The sequence below is a fragment of the Sprattus sprattus genome (assembly GCF_963457725.1).
Source record: "Sprattus sprattus genome assembly, chromosome: 21".
Taxonomy (NCBI): Eukaryota; Metazoa; Chordata; class Actinopteri; order Clupeiformes; family Clupeidae; genus Sprattus; species Sprattus sprattus.
In genome coordinates, this window is record NC_137919.1 from 2,800,265 (window position 1) to 2,821,341 (window position 21,077).

The 21,077-nt window shown below is 45.1% G+C and overlaps 3 protein-coding genes across 6 annotated transcripts in view; 1 reads left to right on the plus strand and 2 right to left on the minus strand.

Annotated features, from left to right (window-relative positions):
* Positions 1-1,585: 1,585 nt before the first annotated feature.
* epoa (erythropoietin a) lies at positions 1,586-11,968 on the plus strand (the record flags this gene model as incomplete). The annotated part of the gene is made up of 5 exons (XM_080859947.1): positions 1,586-1,613; positions 8,720-8,850; positions 9,489-9,575; positions 10,111-10,275; positions 11,816-11,968. The coding sequence occupies exons 1-5, from the start codon at positions 1,601-1,603 to the stop codon at positions 11,966-11,968; spliced, it is 549 nt and encodes a 182-aa protein (XP_080716073.1). The 5' UTR covers positions 1,586-1,600.
* A 2,772-nt stretch (positions 11,969-14,740) lies between these two features.
* pop7 (POP7 homolog, ribonuclease P/MRP subunit) lies at positions 14,741-16,537 on the minus strand. Its single transcript, XM_080860179.1, has 2 exons — positions 16,312-16,537; positions 14,741-15,812 (listed from the first exon to the last, which is right to left on the minus strand). Exon 2 carries the CDS (start codon positions 15,764-15,766, stop codon positions 15,305-15,307), a length of 462 nt encoding a protein of 153 aa, XP_080716305.1. The 5' UTR covers positions 15,767-15,812; positions 16,312-16,537; the 3' UTR covers positions 14,741-15,304.
* Positions 16,538-17,872: 1,335 nt separating this feature from the next.
* The window catches only part of LOC308382289 (dynactin subunit 1-like), a 28,737-nt gene continuing 25,532 nt past the window's right edge, over positions 17,873-21,077 (minus strand). For 3 of the 4 annotated variants that reach the window (XM_080860003.1, XM_080860002.1, XM_080860001.1), the window contains 4 exons: positions 21,016-21,077; positions 20,760-20,833; positions 20,218-20,307; positions 17,873-19,226 (listed from right to left, as the gene is read on the minus strand). The exon at positions 21,016-21,077 is cut by the window's right edge and continues 131 nt beyond it. In XM_080860003.1, the coding sequence (XP_080716129.1) occupies positions 19,089-19,226; positions 20,218-20,307; positions 20,760-20,833; positions 21,016-21,077 (364 nt within the window). In that variant the 3' untranslated portion in view covers positions 17,873-19,088. The remainder of the gene's footprint in view (positions 19,227-20,217; positions 20,308-20,759; positions 20,834-21,015) is intronic. The other variant, XM_080860004.1, reaches the window with a different exon arrangement.

A 21,077-nucleotide genomic window follows, 5' to 3' on the forward strand; every position in this document is an offset into this window, starting at 1 on the left:
GTCATTTGCCAGAAGTGCTGAAATATTCAACGGTTACATCCTTTCTGGATGTTTCGACAGCAGAATGGGATACATTAGATTCCTTATAGAAGGAACAAACTGTAGCCTATGTTTTGCAACTAATCCATTACATGTCAACATGCGCAATGTAAAGTGGCACGCCTAATTCACATCGTTTGTGTGAAACAACGAGTTATTAATTGTCTTAATTATTGACAGCATTTTGATTGGTTTATTCTTTGTGTGCATAACATCTCTCAACCATACTTGTAAACTGGTATGATAAAATATTTGAGAACATTTTTGTGCCATGGTTACAAAACAAGGGCTTGTAGGCTACTATACAAATTAGCACTGACTCCATCTCCACACACCTCAACTATGTTCACTGACATTGTGCTGAGCCCACAGCTTTTGACAGTGTGACGTTTTGTTTGTTTGACTAAAATAATAATAATGAATCGTAAAAAGGTAAATATGTTTAAGGTCACCTTCTCAGAGATGTGGATATCATGATTCAAAGACGTGTCTGGCAGATTCTTTCGCTGCCTTCCTTTCCCAATTAGCAATCCTGGTCTGTCATCAACTCTCTGACGTCGGCCTACTACCCTGTTTGTGAAATCAGTCGAGATTTCCTGCATTTCGGTGTGTGCGTCATGTGTCCTGTCTCTGTGTAATTCCGAAAAGTATTTAAGCGTCGGTTGCTTAGTTTTGATTTCATCTGATTATGTTTTTAGACATCATATCCCTATCCCACTAAGCCACCACAAATGGAATTATGTTGTTTCATGGGACAACATAAGAAGATACTTTACAGGAAGTACTTTTGAGAAGTGACACCTAGTTGGTGGTAGGTTATGCAGACGTGCCAATAATCCATAGCATGAAACCCTGCGCTTTAAGCGTGTTCATCTTTACAGTATAAGTGTCGCAGAACCCAGAACCTCTATCCGGCGCTTAACTATGTGTGTTGAGAGCCAAGGGTCGAGTCTGCGAGTCTAGAGTGTCTCATGGGATGCTGGAGGAGCAAGACTGCCGCCTCTGTCCCACTCTGTATCAACAGACCCCCTGCCTCCAAGCAACCTGTCAACTCGCGTCCAAAAAGAGGGTGGGGGTCTACTGCGCCATCAAAGTAGTAAAAACTCAAGAGACTCATTGAAATCTTTAGAATCTGCTTCTTGGAACCCTTTTTTGTTTGTTTTAATTAACACCGCAAATATTTGGATGGGCTTGTTTTAGAAATTGACAGCGCCAGAGCCAAATAGCACAGATAAGTCAATTGAGGGGGATCACTTATAGAAAACACTTGGAAGGAAGTCACAAGCTTTTTAAAGCCGTTATTTACATGCAGTGGCTCTTGTTTGAAAACAGATATTATTTTGATGACAATGAAAGAATAACAAGGAAGCAGCCCGGATAATCCCCTCAAGACAATGAGATTTTATTTTCATCATCGGTGAAAAAAATAAAAGAAACACCTACCGGATAAGTGCAAACCGGTGACAAATCCATAAAAGAGCTTCGGTTGCAATTAATGGACATAGACGGGGCCAATGGGTGAATCGGAGAGACGCCACTGAGGGACTATGCGGATTCGGTTATGGAGATACCCAGTGAGTAAATCCGTCACCGCCGTATGTTTCACCTGACGCGTACGACTGTCCTTCTTTACCCTCAGATGACTTTAGTGTGTTGATTCTCCAACCAGGTTATCGGACGATTAATGGCGCAGGGACGCGTGTCGGTGTCGCTATCAGCTTCATCGTCTTATCACTTAGTTTGAGTGGAGGTAAATAGTGGTTTTGAGGCTTGCCAAGAAGTGTGATGTAAAGCTCAATAGTTCGCTACTCTGGTGATAACTGTAGCTCCCAGGAACTGAGGATGAACTCTAGTTTACGCGCGCCAGGGGAGAGCGAATCATGGGATTGGATGCAGACAGATTGGATGCACCTAAACTCTTTCGCATCAAGATCTATCATTAAAAAGTCAACATGTTTTCTGTCATGTTTTTAAAAGATGTCGCGTTCGTTTTCGAATGTTTCGCAGTTTTGGTAAGTCCTACTACCTATTACCAGACAATTGTTGTTGCTAACACTGTACTTTTCAAATAGTTTTGAGGGTACATTCATGTAGGCTACATTATTATTTTTACAGTGCTATTATTCCTAGTTTGGTAAACTGCTACTTTGGTTTATCATGCATTTGGACTTTGGGTGGGTGTAATATTTCTACACATCTAAATTTAACTGATTGTTAAAAGCTACATTTACCACTTGCTATGTTTCTCAATGAGAAGTTTGAGTATTACAAATCATTGATCATTTTACGCACTCACTAGATGTGTCTATACTTTCTAAATGCTTGATATCAAGTAACCTAAAGACAGCATACTATGCGTCAGTATGCAGGGTTTATCAGTACAGTTGAAGGCGCGTCTTCTCCAGCCACGAGGTGCACTTTACGCACTATCCCACTCTGAGCGTTATCGGCATATGGGTTCATTCTAGGATAGCCCACTAGAACTGCAGCACTGCCTCCACCGCTAGTTCGTCACTTGCTCTCGGCAGTTGACAATGAGCATTCTATTTAAATCTCAGAATATATATATATGAGAGTTTGAATTTAAAGAGAAATCTAATCCATATGGCATAAAAACTATTTGACGCTTGAGTTTCTGGCCCGAGGTAACGGTTTAACTCATTCATTGAGTGCACGAGAGACGTTGGTTAGCTAGGAGGCTCAACTGTCAAATTCCCTCAGATCATCCTAGTGTGACCTTAGAGTGAGTCATACCACAGCACTGTACGAGATATCCTGTCCTCGTGTGTGATGTGCGCCAGTTTGCATTTACAGAGCAGACTAACCGTGACTCCGCATTTCCACCCCCTCCAAAAAAAAGTGCAGGACGGAGTAATACTTCTATTTGCTGAGTCAGTCCAAAATGGTGTGCTGACAATGCATTTTTTTTTTTTGCATAATTTTCCAGCCATTGACTATGCAGTTAACAGTACAGAAGGCTAGGAAAGTCCAAAGATGACTCTGTTTCAGGGAAATGAGATGTAAGTTCCCATGCAGGATGTGATGTCACTTCAGAATGAGTGGAATGCTGAGCTATGACGAAGGAACAGATAAAGAAGAGTTAGTCCTGGGTGTTGCTTGTGTATGTGTGTGTATGTGGACATGGGTGAGCGAGTGTGAGAAAGTGCTTTTGTGTTAACTCATATGTAGCTCCTTGCCAGAAACAGTGAAAATGGCATTTTATCACACTCTGTCTTTGTTTGGACAGAGGTACTACCTTTCTAGACATACTTGGAAAAAGCCCCCGTCGAGTGATAATCAATAAGGTGTCGGGGCATTTGGCCCACATCCAGGGGCAAAAGCAGAGGTGAGATGTTGGCATGGAGCATTGGCTCCTGGTTGGTCAGTCACTGTTAACTTTGGCCCGGACCCCCTGGCTCATGGACCTGAGGCACGTGGCTGCCCCTGGGCCAACGCAACACCCCCTCACCCGCCTCTCCTGCTTGAGCTGCAGCCGTCCATTTGCCCGCTGGTTAATACAGCTAAGAGGAGGTTGGCATGTGAGAAACTGTATGCCAGTGAACATGAACATGCAATGACAGTTTTCCCATCCTGTGATAAGTTGTTGACATATCTGTTGCTGACCAGTGAATCGTCAGCTTCATGTAACCATTACATTACCATGGTTACCATTCCCATGGAATTTTAGCATCCACATGCTACTTACCTGTCATAGCACCACACTGTTATGACAATAACTGATTATGGTCACATGACACTGAACTCCTTATGAGAGTGTATGACGTCTGAAGTGTTTATGCAATGGCTATGTCGGTCTTATGACCCAGGGTACAGGAGGTAGAGAAGTTGTTTAGTAATCAGAAGGTTGCTAGTTCGATTCCCACTGTCGAAGCGTCCTTGAGCAAGGCACTGAACCCCTAATAGCTCCTGATGAGCAGTGTGCCATCAGTGTAGATGTAATATGTATAAAAACGTGTAAGTCGCTTTGGATAAAAGCGTCTGCTAAATGACTAAATGTAAATGTAAAGTGTTGCCTGGTTTCTGCAGTGATGAAGGTGTGAGAGTGGCAGGATTAGGCTTAAGTGCCATTCTTGGAAAGGACTCAGGAGAGGACGTGCGCTTGGTAACATTCAGCCTGGCAGTACCATGGCCTACGTGACTCTCATACACCCGGACGGCTCTGGAGCCTGCGTGACTGGAGCCTGCGTGACTCCACTACCAACTGCATGAACGAAACAGGTTCTCACATGAGAGCATTGACCAAAAGTAATGAAACAGTTAAATCCACCAAAAAGAACATTGTTGCTTGAAAATGCATGTTAGATGTCTGATGCATTTTCCGCAACAGCGTGTTTAGCAGTTGACCATTAGCTTACAAAATGCATTCTTAGTGCTAACTGGATTGTTTACAGCAGAGAAACTACCCGAGAGGTGATGGTAACAGGGTTACAAAGTGCCTTTACATAAATGGTTTGAGCATGAAAGCACGTTTTTAGACTGTCTTGAAGTATAAGAAAAATATTGAAATTTGAAGTTAAAATGTTCTGTGCCTCTAATCACTACTGATGGCTTTCTAAACATCTCACAGACTTCTATTCAATTCTATTTTTTTAATAATTCAGTTCATGTAACCACTCTTGTCTGGGTTACAAAAGCTAGATTAAGGTTGGTATTTTGTGTAGATAGTACAAAAGTACGTACGTATATAAAAGACTTTTTGTCTTATTGTGGCCCGGCCTATGGGGGACTGACGTCAATGATCCCTCGTCACATGGTCACATGCTCTGATATGTCTGAGGGCCATCCCTGTGTGCTGAAGTTCCAGAGGCATGAAACAGCAACTGTGTGAGACTCCTCACGTCTGATGATGTCGAGATGTTCAGAGAGCCGGAGTGTTTTGTATGCAGCAGACGTTATTTTGCCTAAAGGTCAGGCCAAGTTCAGGGCTAATCCTCACAGGACTGCGCTCCTCCTCAAAGATCAGCGGTAGAGAAGACCGCTGTGGAGATACAGGCAGGCCGAGAGAGGAATGTGAAAAGTTGGAGACAAGACTTCAGCATCCCTGGCAGTCAGACGACGGCGTTTGGGGTTATCTGTTTTGTATGCAACCGTGAATTATTTTGGGTTGAAGTCCGTCTAGCCTGATAACCCTGACCCCTTTCTTGTCCACCAAGGTCAAGGTATTGGCACAGAAATGTGATCTGGAGAGATGACTCTCCTTAAGGTCTAGTTACATTAAATCAAGGCACCACACTCTTGTAAGCACTTGTGTGTCAGACTGCTGTTATTATTTGAGGGATCAGACATCAGCAGATAACTGGTGTTGAGCCTTTGGAACTACTAGCATGGTTATGTACCATACAGCTGTTTGCTTTGGAACTACTAGCATGGTTATGTACCATGCAGCTGTTCGCTTTGCACAATCTTTTTTTTTTTTTTTGCAAATTATTTTTATTGGTTGATAGGTATTGTTTTCTTTTTCATTTTGATAGTACACAATGCCGATATCAATGCATAGAATGTCTTAGCAATGTCAACATCAGAATCATAGGACCTAAAAAACTCATTTGAAACTCATTGTTGAAATTCCGGGTCAATCTGGTTGTTCTTACTGGACATGTAGGAATGTAATCAACAGATATGATCATGAAATCGTAATCATGATCATCAATCATCCGGTCAGCTGAGTAAGTGGAGTAAGAAACACTGGACTAGGCGCTAGATACGCCTCAGTGGCAGTGACAGTGGCAGTGGCAGTTACAGTGACAGTGACAGTGACATTGGCAGTGGCAGTGACAGTGTGACAGTGGCAGTGACAGTGACAGTGGCAGTGACAGTGTGGCAGTGGCAGTGACAGTGACAGTGACAGTGACAGTGACAGTGACAGTGACAGTGGCAGTGACAGTGACAGTGACAGTGTGGCAGTGGCAGTGACAGTGGCAGTGACAGTGGCAGTGACAGTTACAGTGGCAGTGACAGTGTGACAGTGGCAGTGGCAGTGGCAGTGGCAGTAACAGTGACAGTGACAGTGGCAGTGACAGTGACAGTGACAGTGACAGTGACAGTGACAGAGCCTGGCACCTCACATGGATGAAGTGAGGGAAAAAAAAGTGATAGAGAAACCACAGCAAGTAGAGTGGAAAAGAGTATAGGAAGAAGTGAAAGAAGTGGCGATGACTACTTTCCAGTGTGAAACAATGATACAAGTACAATTCAAAAACAGTACAAAAACATCCGAGAGAAAAGCATTGATGTGGATGTGTCTGCTGCCATGCAGTGAAGTGCTACTCCTAACTATTTCTACTCAGGTTATTAATGTTGGATAGGCCTGCACTCTCTCTAAATGATGGTGTTCTTCATCAGTAGATCTATTCTCCACGTAGGGGAACATGCTAACTTGTCAGGGTCCTAAGCACTGATCTATTGCATTTTTCATCAATTAACTGTTTAGGAATAAAACACAGAAATTATATACTGTGTGTGCGTGTGTCACGTGTGTGTGTGATGGTGGTGAAGACGAGGACGGTTTGAGACAGACAGGATGGATATGGGTCAGGTAAATTGAGATTAATCATGGGATGTAGAAAAAAAATATTTTCTGTTCCCCCCTGAGCAACTCTGTGGGTGGTATTTGGATGTGCAGATAAGATTACCAGGTGAACTATATACTGTTTGTGTGTGTGTGTGTGTGTGTGTGTGTGTGTGTGTGTGTATGTGTGTGTGTGTGTGCGTGTATGTGTGATGGTGTGGTATTTGGATGTGCAGATAAGATATCAGTGAGTATCATCAGCTAGAGTGAAATAAGCCAGTGATGAGAGAGCAGAGATGACAGTGACGTGGTGGCTGCCCGACAGAGGGATGCTACAGGGTGCTGCGAAGACATCAGACTCCAGCGATCTCTTATCGCGACTCCCAATGTTATGGCCTCATGTGTTTTGTATGCAGTGGGTATTGTAAAGAGCAGAGGTCAGGATGACAAGGTCAGAGGGGCTGGCACGGGCCCTGTAGTAGTGGTGGTGCTTTGCTTCTGTGCTTGGCCACATATTACTGGTAAGACACGGCAGTCCTACTGCTCTGGAATCTGCCTTTTAAAGGCTTACTATTGACTCCTCAGACATCAGTCTACAGGATCTCTGATAATGGGTGGGGATGTTGTGTCATTACCTGTTTTGTATGCAGTATGGATTATTTTGGGATTAGGTCAAATCAGATAGCTTCCTCTTAGCCCACTGGCTATGGAGACCGCTCCTCGTTGCAACGTCATTCCTTAAAGACATGTTCTTCAGGGATTTAAAGACAAACTTGCGTGTTCTGAAGTCAGTGCTCTTTCCATAGTTCCATAAGACCAGAGGTTTCCACTGCTGGGAAATGTCTTATTATCACTTTGGTAGTCTATTTTTAATATGTACTTAGGTATTAAGGTGGTAAAGTTAAGGTGGAAAAGGCAAATTGCACTGTTACTTTACTGCAATTCTGTTACTGACATATATATATTGCCAGGGCCATATTTTTATAAATGTATATTTAGAGCAAGATTTCTTAAAGGTTTTACCAAGGTGTGTGCTTTTCAAGGTGTGAGAGTGAAGGTTAGCAGTTTTTAATAACATTCTCACATGAAGGCGAGATAAACCTACCTGTCAATCACATTAGTTGACAGCATGTCATGAAATATATTGCTAGAATACCAGCGCTCGGACTGAGCCAACTGGGCTGTTTTTGCAATACAAGTCTGTTGGCTCTTAGCTAGTTGGTTGTTAGCTAGCCGGCTCTCTATTTTTAGGCAAAAGCTGTCGTTACTGTCTCTTTATAAATCAGGCTGTTCTGCATCAGATTAGCACATATGCCCTACTGCTGGGTAATACATGAGAACTTTCACCTGCGTACCATGGATCGAGGAAAAATCAATACTTCTTCAAAAAGAGTGAATGAGTTTATAAGTGAAATGTCATGTGTCAAGTAGTTATATTTTAACCTCGAATTCTAAAACACCCTCATTACATCATCTATAGTCTAACAATATTTCAACAATAGGCTGCTTTTAAAGTTTTAATGCTTATTTTGTGTGAGACATTAATGCGTGCGGTCTGTTGCGGTTTCCTACACCAGATCATTGTGAATTGTCCTTGTATCATTGTGTCACACTGGAAAGTAGTTATCTCCACTTCTTTAACTTATTCTTATACTCTTTTCCACTCTGCTTTCTGTCCTTCCTCTATATCTCTCTTTTTCTCACTCTCTCCCTTCTTCCTGTTTTCCCCTCTCTCTCTGTTACTGTCTCTGCCTCTCTATCCATCTCTCTTTCTCTCTCCCTCTATCCCTCTCTTCCTCTCCATCCCTCTCTTCCTCTATCCCTCTCTTCCTCTCCATCCCTCTCTTCCTCTCCATCCCTCTCTTCCTCTCCATCCCTCTCTCTCTCTCCATCCCTCTCTCTCTGTTACTGTCTCTGCCTCTCTATCCCTCTCTCTCTCTCCATCCCTCTCTTCCTCTCCATCCCTCTCTCTCTCCATCCCTCTCTCTCTGTTACTGTCTCTGCCTCTCTATCCCTCTCTCCCTCTCCATCCCTCTCTCTCTCTCCATCCCTCTCTCCCTCTCCATCCCTCTCTCTCTCTCCATCCCTCTCTCTCTCTATCCCTCTCTCTCTCTCCATCCCTCTCTCTCTCCATCCCTCTGTGTCTCTCAGGACTGTTTACCGTGCTGCTGATGGTATTGGAGTGGACCAGTCCAGGACTGCCCTCTCCTCTGTGGCCCATCTGTGACCTCCGTGCCCTCGACCACTTCATCAAGAAGGCACAAGAGGCTGAGGCCGCCATGGTGAGACACACACACACACACACAAACACACGCCAAACACACGCACGCACGCACGCACACACTCACACACACACACACACACACACACACACACACGCATGCACGCACGCACACACACACGCATGCACGCACGCACGCACTCACACACACACACACAAGAACACACACACGAACACACACACACACACGCACGAACACACACACACGCGCACGCACACATGCACACACACACACACACACACACACACACACTCACATACACACCAACACATGCATGCACAAACACACGCACGCACGAACACACACACACACAAGAACACACTCACGAACACACACACACACACGCACGCACACACACAGACACAAACCCACACACACACACACTCACATACACACACACACGCATGCACGCATGCACACACACACACACACACACACACACACACACACACACTCACACACACACACACACACGCACACACGCACTCACGCACTCACGCACGCAAGCACACACACACACGTTCTCACAACGAGAGAGAGTGACAAAGGAGGCCGATTTAGTAAAATGCAATCTGCACTCTCACACCCACAACCTAACATTACCTAACTACCCCAAACTGCCCCCCTGCTTTCTGTAGAGGAGCTGCAAGGAAGAGTGCCTCCTCTCCGTGCCCCTGGCGGTGCCTCAGCCCAGTGTCGACTACAGCGCCTGGAGGAAGAAGGATGTAAGTAGGGACCTGCGACTTGGCTTCTGTATTATCAACACTCAATTCACTTCAGTTCAATTTGATTCAGTTCAATTCACTTCAGTTCAATTTGATTCAGTTCAATTCACTTCAGTTCAATTTGATTCAGTTCAATTCACTTCGGTTCAATTCAATTCAATTTAAAGGCAAAGGAGTGTGTGAACTGTCTTGCTACTTGAATAAGTGCTGAATTTTGTACCCATTGTGTGTATGCATGTGTGTGTGTGTGTGTGTGTGTGAGTGCATGTGTTTGTGTGAATGCATGTGTCCCTGTGTGTGTGTGTGTGTGTGTGTGTGTGTTTGTGTATGTGTGAATGCATGTGTGTGTGTGTGTGTGTGTGTGTGTGTGTGTGAATGCATGTTTGAATGCATGTGTGTGTGTGTGTGTGTGTGTGTGTGTGTGTGTGTGTGTGTGTGTGTGTGTGTGTGTGTGTGTGAATGCATGTTTGAATGCATGTGTGTGTGTGTGTGTGTGTGTGTGTGTGTGTGTGTGTGTGTGTGTGTATGTGTGTAGTCACAGCAGCAGGCCCAGGAGGTGCAGTCAGGCCTGTGGCTGTTGTCTCAAGCCCTGCAGTCTCTGAAAGCCTCCATCAGCAACGCGGCGCTACACTCCCACATAGACAACAGCCTGGGCAACATCATCAGCATCGGACAGGTGCTGCGAAGTCTCAGCTTCCCGGTGAGTGCTGCTGGGTCCTAGTGTGTGCTGGTTTTAGGTACAGTCTGCAGGGGGGGAGCCATGAATGGGTCGGAATGCCCATGGGGACCTGGGTTCAAGTCCAGCTCGCGGCCATTTCCCAATCCCTCTCCCGATATCTCTCCAGCTTGCTTTCTGTCTCTCTCTACTGTCCTGTCTGATTAAATGCATAAAAAGCCCAAAAATAAATCTTTAAAAAAAAATAAAAAAGGGCACAACTTCGGGTCTAATTCTTCTCATTCTAAAAGAACACTTAGATGCACGTAACTCATACACATGTACGCCTATGCACAAACACCTCTCACCCGCACACACACACAAGTATACGCCCACATAAACACACACACAGATGCATGCACGAAACGCACACACAGCAAATTCTTGGAAAGTCTCAACTCCAGAAATGCAGTGCAATACCTGTAAATACCTGTGTGTGTGTGTGTGTGTGTGTGTGTGTGTTCTGATTTTAGCAGGGTTAGCTGGGGCAATCAGCAGACAAACATGCCCTCCAGAATAAACTCAGCTTTATTCCTTTGCCAGACACACACACACCCACACACACACACACCCACACACACACACACACACACACACACACACACACACACACACACACACCACACCCACACACACACACACACTAACAGGCCAGCGGCACTCAGTCTGGAATAGTGCCTCAGCTCAAATATGTGTTTTTGCAATTTTAGATTGTTTTATAAACTCTGTGTATATGTGTGCGTGTGAGCGCATGTGTGTTTGAGAGGGAACGAGAGAGTGGGAGACACAGACACAGACACAGACACAGTCACAGACACAGACACAGACACAGACACAGACACAGACACAGACACAGACACAGACACAGACACAGACACATAATTCTTTCCTGGCTTTAGTGTTCCAGAGAAAGCTTATGTAATGTATCCACCCATGTAGGCAGTAAATGCATGCTCATTTATTACATGCATGCTGTGCTAAGCTAACCAGCTGCTATTTAGAGTGCAGATCAATAGTCTATAGCTCTGCAATGCCTTTTGTTTGAAGACTACTCCTGAAATTGTCAATAAACAGTAAAACATTAGAAACAGGCACCCCAAGGCATACGATGCATACGATGTTAAATGAATTGTACTTCATTGACTGCTGTTGTTAACTGTTATTATGTTATTTATGCAGATGTATAAATCTGCGGCCTCGGTGGCTACGGCCAAACACCACCCGTGGGATTATCCCTTACCTCCCCCACTCCCACTCGTGCTATATTGCTTAATTGACTGCTGTTGTTAACTGTTATTATGTTATTTCTACAGGAGTACACCCCCACAGGAGCTGGCTTCAGGCATCCAAGGCATACGATGCATACGATGTTAAATGAACATCATTGACTGCTGTTATTATGTTATTTCTACAGGAGTACACCCCCACAGGAGCTGGCTTCAGGCATCCAAGGCATACGATGCATACGATGTTAAATGTACCTCATTGACTGCTGTTGTTAACTGTTATTATGTCATTTCTACAGGAGTACACCCCCACAGGAGCTGGCTCACCCCCCCAGGACACGTGGCGTGTATCTTCGGCCTCTACACTCTTCCAGGTCCACTTCAACTTCCTGCGAGGGAAGGTCCGCCTCCTGATATCCCATGCGCCAGTCTGCCAACAAGCCGTCAGCTGATTGGGTGCCAGCGTGGACCAGGGCCAAGCTGATTGGAGCAGCCTGTGTCAAGGGGGTGGTACGTGGGACCAGGGAGGTTGCTGGTTGGACAGGACTCAGGGCGCTTTTGTCTGCTCAGAGACATGGACAGACTTTTTTTAACCACGGGACGGGGCATGTGTCTCTCTGTATGGCGTGGAAAGACTTTACGCACTGCGTGCGTGTGTGTGTATGTGTGTGTGTGTGTGTGTGTGTCTCACCATGGAGGCCTCTGCCTTGTGCCTTCTTTATGAAGTGGTCGAGGGCACGGAGGTCACAATGGAGGGAGGGCCGTCCTGGACTGGTCCACTCCAATACCATCAGAGGGAAAACAGGAAGGGAGGAGAAGTAGGAATACTTGATCTCTGTGTGAGATTTCTCTTATGGGCAGATATGTTCATTTGCCAGGCCCACCAGCCAGCCATCCATTGCCACAAGCCCTCCCTGCTCCATGCACCGTCCATCATATACACTGTATACTGGAATGCACTGTTTAACCCGTACCTTCGTCAATCAGAGACAGCCAGCCAATCCCCAGCTGGGAAGATGGACTGCCAATCAGAGACAGCCAGCCAATCCCCAGCTGGGAAGATGGACTGCCAATCAGAGACAGCCAGCCAATCCCCAGCTGGGAAGATGGACTGCCAATCAGAGACAGCCAGCCAATCCCCAGCTGGGAAGATGGACTGCCAATCAAACCCCACCCACTCTGTACTGTTACTTCAGTTTGGATGTTAAATGAATTGTACTTCATTGACTGCTGTTGTTAACTGTTATTATGTTATTTATACAGATGTATGTTTCTAATAGTCATGAATATAGAAAGGGCTTAATGCTCAATGCCTTTCTCGTGTAGTATAAACCAGGGCGCTTTGTGTGCTCTGGTAGATGTGTATGATGTCACTACGCTGCTACGTACCTGGAGTGAGTGTGTAAGACAGCAGAACTTTAAGTGTGTGTCATCTCGGGAACTCAGCGCTGACGACAGATGTTGAAAAGGCAACGGGAGGTCACCTCGGGTGAAGGAGGACAAGAGAGAGTTCAGGAGAGTGTGAGAGGAAGAGAGAGACACGTGGAAAATGTGTGTGAGAGGCATGTGTAGCACCGAGTGAATGTGTGTGTGTGTGTGTGTGAGAGGAGTGTGTGCAGCACAGAGTGAATGTGTGTGTGTGTGTGTGTTTGTGTGAGAGGAATGTGTGAAGCACAAAGTGAATGTGTGTGTGTGTGTGTGTGAGAGGAGTGTGTGCAGCACAGAGTGAATGTGTGTGTGTGTGTGTTGTGTGAGAGGAATGTGTGAAGCACAAAGTGAATGTGTGTGTGTGTGTGTGAGAGGAGTGTGTGCAGCACAGAGTGAATGTGTGTGTGTGTGTATGTGTGTGTGAGAGGAATGTGTGGAGCACAAAGTGAATGTGTGTGTGTGTGTGAGAGAGAAAGGGAGAGCCAGAGATACTGTGATGGAAAGCATGGAGGGTCTACGTGAGAAGAGCTAACCCCCTTCGTCAGTTATCGGTCGACACGGCTGCCTCAGGCATGCGGGAAAGCTATGACACCGCTTGACGCAGATAGCACCGGGGCCAGAATAAATACTGATTGCACATCCTTACTCTCACACGAGTAGTTTTAGAATTAGTCTTGAATCCCCCTCTTTCTCACAGTCTTCCGAGGGTTTTAGCTTAGGAATGTTTGGTTCATTAACAAGGACGAATGTGTTTTGTCGTTTGTTTATGCTTGTGTGTGAAGACGGTTTTGTTTGCACTGTTAATTTTTACTGTGTGGTTCTTTGTTTTTTCCTTGTTGTTGTTATTATTATTGTTTTTTAAGTGGCCATCAGTCACCCAGCAAATATTTGGGAAGGAAGTTTGTAAATGTCATTTCCTGTTTGTAGTGTTGTTTGCTCCCTAAATCACCATGCCAATTTGGTATTTAAAAGAAAAATATTATTCTTAGATAAAAAAAGACTCCTGAAAACACGCAGAGGACATTTTTGTGTGTGATAAGTGCTTCATGTTGTTCTTTTTGAGGGGTTGTGAGAAAACGCTCAGTTAGGGGTCAGCCTCAAAGCACCAGCGGACCCAGCGACCCCTGATCAGGGGTCAACCTCAAAGCACCTGCTCCCACGGACCCAGAGACGCCTGATCAGGCGCAGGTCCACCATTGAACAGTCCAGAAACTTCTGGAATGATGGGACAGCTTTACCTCCTTTCCTTTTGTAAAGGATGGTCCAGTGTACCCTACGCTAAAGGTGAAGAAGGAAACACTGAAGCACCTTCACTTAGCATTTACAGAAGTTGACAAGCTTTCATTATGGCTGCCACTTTCGGTTCATTCCACTCACTTTTGGAACCTTCCTAGGCAAAAAAAAGACGGTTCGACCGCAGCCGGTGTTTCTGATGGCACAGGTTCACACTGGCACCTTGTGGACACACTATACTATATCAGACCACTTAGAGTTACAGGCGCCTTAGTTGGAGCGAACCATACACTATTCCAGCTTATCAACACGTTGCTTCAGGAGCACGGAGAGGAGGGCTGTCATTTGATCGGCTGCTGACCTCAAACATCAACAACTTTTCACCAGAATCTCAGACTGTAGCTTTAACCTGCCCACCTCGTCATCAGTGAGGGTAAATTAGGTGCACACATTTATATTGTTCATAGATCATGTATATATTTCAAATTCATCCACCTCAAAAAGTACATCACACAAAAGTCTGCATATAAAATGTAATTAAATTAATTAACATTAAAGGAGGATATAGTCACAAACACATTTTCACCAACAGCCTTGCTCAACACCACTGTGTGTTGACGTCAAATTATGGCTCTTCAAAATAAAATAAAAAAACATAAAAAAAAAAAAAACATATTTGCAGTCACATACAACCTTAATAATCCTGATGGGTTCATGACTTCTGAGTTTAAACAAAAGATTTCTCCAGTTGGTCATGACAACTGAGCTTATGACCTTTTCCTTTCAGAGAACCAACCATGAGCACAGCAACAGCTGTTGAATCAGTTACTGTGGCATTATCCTTGCAGACAAAACGACCTGGATGATGTCAGAGCAATTGATGTGGTCCTCAAAACACTAGGCTTCTGTCAATCCATATAATACTTTTCAAATGTTAAAAACAAAAAATACAGAAGGCGACTCGCTCTCATCACAGTGTACATATGGTTTAACGCATGCAAATGTTCAAGGATGTTCATGGTTGTGTTCAAAGTTGTTTGATGAATGAATGTTAATGTTACTAGGGAGCAATGCACTGCGTTTAGCACAGTTGCTGCAGTAGACCAGTTGACTTCTAACGGCGGCACTTATCCCTGAGGGTCTGGGTAGAAGACTTTAATGTGGATGGCCGAATTGTTCCGAGTACGCGTGAGGGGCTCGCCGGCTTCGTCCGGGTCCTCTGGCTCCAGGTCATCGACCAGCTCGACGGTGGAAGTGTTTGCGGCGATCTGCAGCGTCCACTGACTGCTCGCCTGGAGCTGCAGCGCGATGTTGATGGCCCGGTTGATGGCCAGACCGAGTCCGTGAATGCAGATCTCCCGGTGGCCACCGGTGCCACCGCCATCCAGCAGCTTCTGGCATCGGGCGAGCTGTGCTTTGAAGTCCGTCTTCATGTTGACGTACACGTCATTGCGCCGCTTTGGCAGCTTCCGAGGCAGGCGTTTGCGGAGGGTATATTCCACGGGGTCCATCTCAACCGCCATGGATCCTTCCGAGGGAATGCCGACGGGGGTTTGGGGTACCGGAGCTGGGCTGCGAGGCTCTGCCATCTTTTCAGGTGGCGGAGTGGTCAGGGGCACGCAGCGAAGAACAGAACTGTATGAGACATGAGATGTAATTAACAATACATCAGCGGAAGGAAAGCATAGTAAAAAAAAACAAAAAACTAGTAGACTAGTAGCTGGTCAAGGAATACACTAACTGAAGTAAATATAGTGGGGACCAGTTGAAGAACAATACATGTATTCCGTCTCACAATGTGTCAGGTTGACGCTACAGAACTCACATCAGTATTTTGCATCGTCTACCAGCAGATGGAAGGCACAGTGACCGTGGCAATGACGGAATGTGTTACAGGCTACGTCGGTATGTGGGTGAGCCATGTCCATACCACAGTTCACACCAGTAGCTGACCCCAATCATTCAAATTCATTAGCAGTCTACCGGACTAGAAAACAAGACCACCTTTGACTGGGCGAATACACCGACACTACCTTACCCTATAATTGCTACTGTTCCACTCAGAAGAGACTCGAGACCCCTTATATTAGTTACAGGCATACAGTCCTATTACTAGTATGAAAGGTCCGGTTACCTGTGGTTGAAACGTCGTCCAGCGTCGTACCAACAGACCTCTCTTCTTATGATGTTCACAACAGCCTTATTTTTGCTTGTAGTTGGCTACCTAATGTTGGACCACGAGTCCTACTTTGCGTTAACAGAGCGGCAAGGAGGACACACTAACCAGCTGGCAAGGGTTAGCGAAAGACAGGTAGCGCTTACTGGCAGCTCGACTTCTTTGGCAGTTTGATATGAACGGATATAAATTACAGACAGCAAGAAGAAAGTCACAAACACGCGAAAAAACAGCTAACAGACGACGGGTTTCGTCTAACGAGGCAGAGGATTTGACGTAAATGTATAACCGCTATTGATCTAGTAGCGCCACCAAGGGGACTGGAGTGAACTAGACTGCAGTTTACATAGTATGTATGTATGCGTGTGTTTATCGTGTAATTTGCTAAGGAGATCAAAGAAATGTATCTAAGAAACCAGGCCTAAATGGAGTTTTAAATGAAAAGCATTTCTTTGATACCACTTCTTTGGTTAGCTTTAGTGACCCACCATGAAACTATTTCATTTTGTGATTCACAAATAAATGTGAAGCGATTCACAAATGTATTTCCTGACACACATATAAATGCCACCTTATTCACAAATGTAAAAGTGTATTTATTTACAGACCAACAGAGGTGCAATTTCAAACCGCTCTCCATTCGTTAACATTCCTGCATTTATTTGTGAACCCCCCTAGCCTGGTGACACCAGCCTACGTATTTCCGCCTGAATTGAGTTCAAGCTCATACTCAGTCTGGCCCAACCCCATTGACAATCGTCTCCAGAACTCAAAATTTTGCAGGACCAATCAGCGAACAGTTCAGAGCTGTGACGCAAAACTCGCCTTGGAGAAAAAGACACGAAAAGCTATCGGAAAAGTTGTCTCAACTCTCGAGAACATCAGAAAATTAAAAGGAGAACAAGAGTATTTTCTTGTAAGTTTTATGATTGGAAAGGACGTCGTAGCTCTTCTCTCAACTGGCTTTGGGAAGAGTTTAATCTACCGAATGCTTACTAAACGTTGCTGATTGGTTAAGGGAACTCCAATGATTTTAAACCTCAAGATAAGCACCCGCCGATCTCGGAAACCAAAATGCATTGGGTTGGCCCAGACTGAAAGACGGAATGAAATGGAGTCACAGGCTGGTAATGGCCAGGCTAGAACCCCCCCCCCCAGAGGTGGTTTGATTCACAAATACATTATTTTTCGAAAGGACATTCTCTGCATCCTATCAAATGTCTCTTACAATTTCAGCCAATCCCATGAATGTAAATTCAAACGTATGAACGAATGTGAACACACTGTGTTACATCTGCAGTGTCCTCTCATGTGAAATACTGCACCATAATGCATATCTTTTGATGACACTTTTTAATAATAATATATAACACTATAATGCATACAACATTAGCATATCTTTTGATGACTCTTTTTTTTTTAAGGTTTCCATGGTAATAATAGGCCAACAGGTGGACCACTTGTGTGCAGAGTGAAGTACTAGACAAAGTGTGTGTGTGTGTTTTAATCAAGATACTTTTATTATTAATTTTTCTTCATCCAAACAGAGTCAAAAAAGAAAACGGACAATGTAGCATAGCAAACAAGGAAGAAGCCGTACAGACCTTTGCACAAGAATGAGAGCTACTATTGCATCTTTTCTTTCCTTAACTCCTTAGTCTTAAGGTGAGCTACTGAAAGCCGACATAAGCCTAATAGTTTTCCCAGAATAATAATAATAATAATAATAAAACAAACAAACAAACGCAATGTGCTTAAGTCCTTAGCGGTAACTTGTTCTACATGTTACTATCAGGCTACAGTTTTAAATCTAAAGAAAAGACCAAGATTCAGACCAGATCCTGGCCTCAGTGTTGGCTGCTTCCAGGTGATGACTTCCTGGAGACTACTGGGCATATATGAGCTTTGACCGACAGTAAAACAGGCGGTGTTGTCATAAATAAAACAGCCGTCTATCAATTTGGTCCTCGCTGCTGTTCCTACACAGATACCAAACATAATTTCCCAAATGTTCAGAAAAACACATGGATGTAGGTGCAATGCATTTCATGTCTACAGTGCTTTCCCACCTGCCAATACTCCTCACCTCAAGAGATCTGCCCTTCATAGCAATGCTGACAAGAAACATTAAAAAAACGTTAAAAAAACGTTTAGTGACTGTCAGACAGAAGAGAAAGACTGAGCCTTTGACTACGAAGGGACATGGCGTGTGTGTCTTTAAAAAATTGCATATGTAGAAAACCTGACGAGAACTTAACAGATGCTTCTAGATTTGTGGGTGGTGTTGTGTTACTGAAATACACCTTGGGGTACCCTAGAGTGGCAATAGATGACATATTTTGAAAGCTTTACGCTAACATCTGACGTGGTTCAAACTCTGATCCAGTTGATTAAAGCCTGTCGACACAACGTGTGTGTTCAAGTGTGTGTATTCGGTGTAAAAAGTGTAGAAAATCTCGACTTGGAAAAGACTATACTGTATAGCTCTTTGGCTTGGAAGTGGGATTCCATAGACCTGCTATTGTCTCATTGCATTTCCTGAGTGAGTCAACAGGAATAATGGGGGAAAATTTGTGTCTATGGTGAGAGTGGAAGGTTGAGAAGTGTAGTGTGGAGGTCAGGATTGGAGTGCGCTTTTGGAAGGCGAGGGGGGAGGGGGGTTGGTGTCTAATACTGCCCTCTGATTGGAGGAGAGTGTTGCCGCTGATGAGAGGCGTGGGCCAATGGGGCGGCACTTAGGTCATGAGGAGGCGGTGCACCTGCTGCAGCTGCTGGTGTGATAGGACGAGGCTGTGGGTGCGCTCTTGGCCGCGAGCGCACGGGATCAACACCTTCCCTACCAGCACCGTGCCACTCTTACTCTCCTCCTTCGCCTGGAGTGAGGGAGGGACAGAGAGAGAGGGAGTGAGGGAGGGAGAGAGAGATAGAGAGAGGGAGAGAGGGGGGTTACAGAGGAAGAGAGAGAGAGAGGGAGAGAGTGAGAGAGGGTGAGAGGGAGGGAGGGAGAGAGAGAGGGAGGGAGGGAGAGAGAGAGGGAGAGAGAGAGAGAGAGAGAAAGAGAGATAGAGAGAGGGACAGAGAGAGAGAGAAAGAGAGAGAGAGAGAGACACAGAGGGAGTAGAGAGGAGAGAGAGGTACAAAGGAAGAGAGAGAGAGAGAGGGGGTAGAGAGGAAGAGAGAAAAAGCGTGGGACAGAGGGAGTAGAGATGAAAGAGAGGAGAGAGATAGAGAGAGAGGGACAGAGAGAGAGAGAAAGAGAGAGAGACAGAGGGAGTAGAGAGGAGAGAGAGGTACAAAGGAAGAGAGAGAGAGAGAGAGAGAGGGGGTAGAGAGGAAGAGAGAAAAAGCGTGGGACAGAGGGAGTAGAGATGAAAGAGAGGAGAGAGATAGAGAGAGAGGGACAGAGAGAGAGAGAAAGAGAGAGAGACAGAGGGAGTAGAGAGGAGAGAGAGGTACAAAGGAAGAGAGAGAGAGAGAGAGAGAGGGGGTAGAGAGGAAGAGAGAAAAAGCGTGGGACAGAGGGAGTAGAGATGAAAGAGAGGAGAGAGGAAAAGAGAGGAACAAAATAGAACAAAATAAACATAAAAGAGAAAGAGAGGGTGTTAATCCTGGAGGAAGAACAGTGGACAGGGTTGATATCTGGTTGGGGTATGTAATGGAGGAAGGCACCAATAAAGGTTTTACATGTCAAGATCCTCAACCTATTTATGTGACCGATCTAGCCAGTACTGAATTGGCCTCCATGCTTCACATGACAGCTTATATGTTTGAGTAGAGGTGTGTCTGTGTGTGTGTGTGTGTGTGTGTGTGTGTGTGTGTGTGTGTGTGTGTGTGTGTGTGTTTTTTCAACGTTTCATCACTCACCTTGACGAAGGGGGAGGAGGGGAAAGTGGCAAAATCAGAGGGTACCCGAGCCCCTGGTTGCTGGGATACAACATGCTCTGCCACCTCTCCCTGAGAGAGGATGAAGAGAGAGAGAAAGTGAGAGAGCGAGAGAGCAATAGAGAGATGATGAAGAGAGAGAGAGAAAGTGAGAGAGCGATAGAGAGAGACAAATGTGAAGAACATAACATACACACAATGATTGAAATTGTTTCCAGTAATGTGAAGTACTTCTTTAGGAACATACAGTACTCATGCTTTTGGTGATACCTGTTAAAGTAATACCCCTCTTAGAGTCTGTGTGTGTGTGTGTGTGTGTGTGTGTGTGTGTGTGTGTGTGGATGTTCGTGTGTGTGTGTGTGTGTGTGTGTGTGTGTGTGGATGTTCATGTGTGTGTGTGTGTGTGTGTGTGTGTGTGTGTGTGTGTGTGTGTGTGTGTGTGTGTGTGTGTGTGTGTGTGTGTGTGTGTGGATGTTCGTGTGTGTGTGCGAGTGTGAATGTTCGTGTGTCAAGGCATGTCTCACCTTGAGTTTGTCCAGGGCATCGCTTAGGGACTGTAGCCGAGCCGTCTGCTCCATCAACTGGGCACTGGGACTGACTGTGACACACACACAAGCAATATAGTAATTTATACATCGTTTATTATGCACCCATGACAATGACACACACACTAAGAGAGCAATATCAAAGCATGGGCGATGAATCAACATGGACATACATAAACACACACACACACAGAGACACACACACAGAAACACACACACGCACACACACACACACCTGAGGTTTTTCCGGTGATGTCCACCACCCTGACCTCGGCACTCATCTTGAGCAGGTTGCTG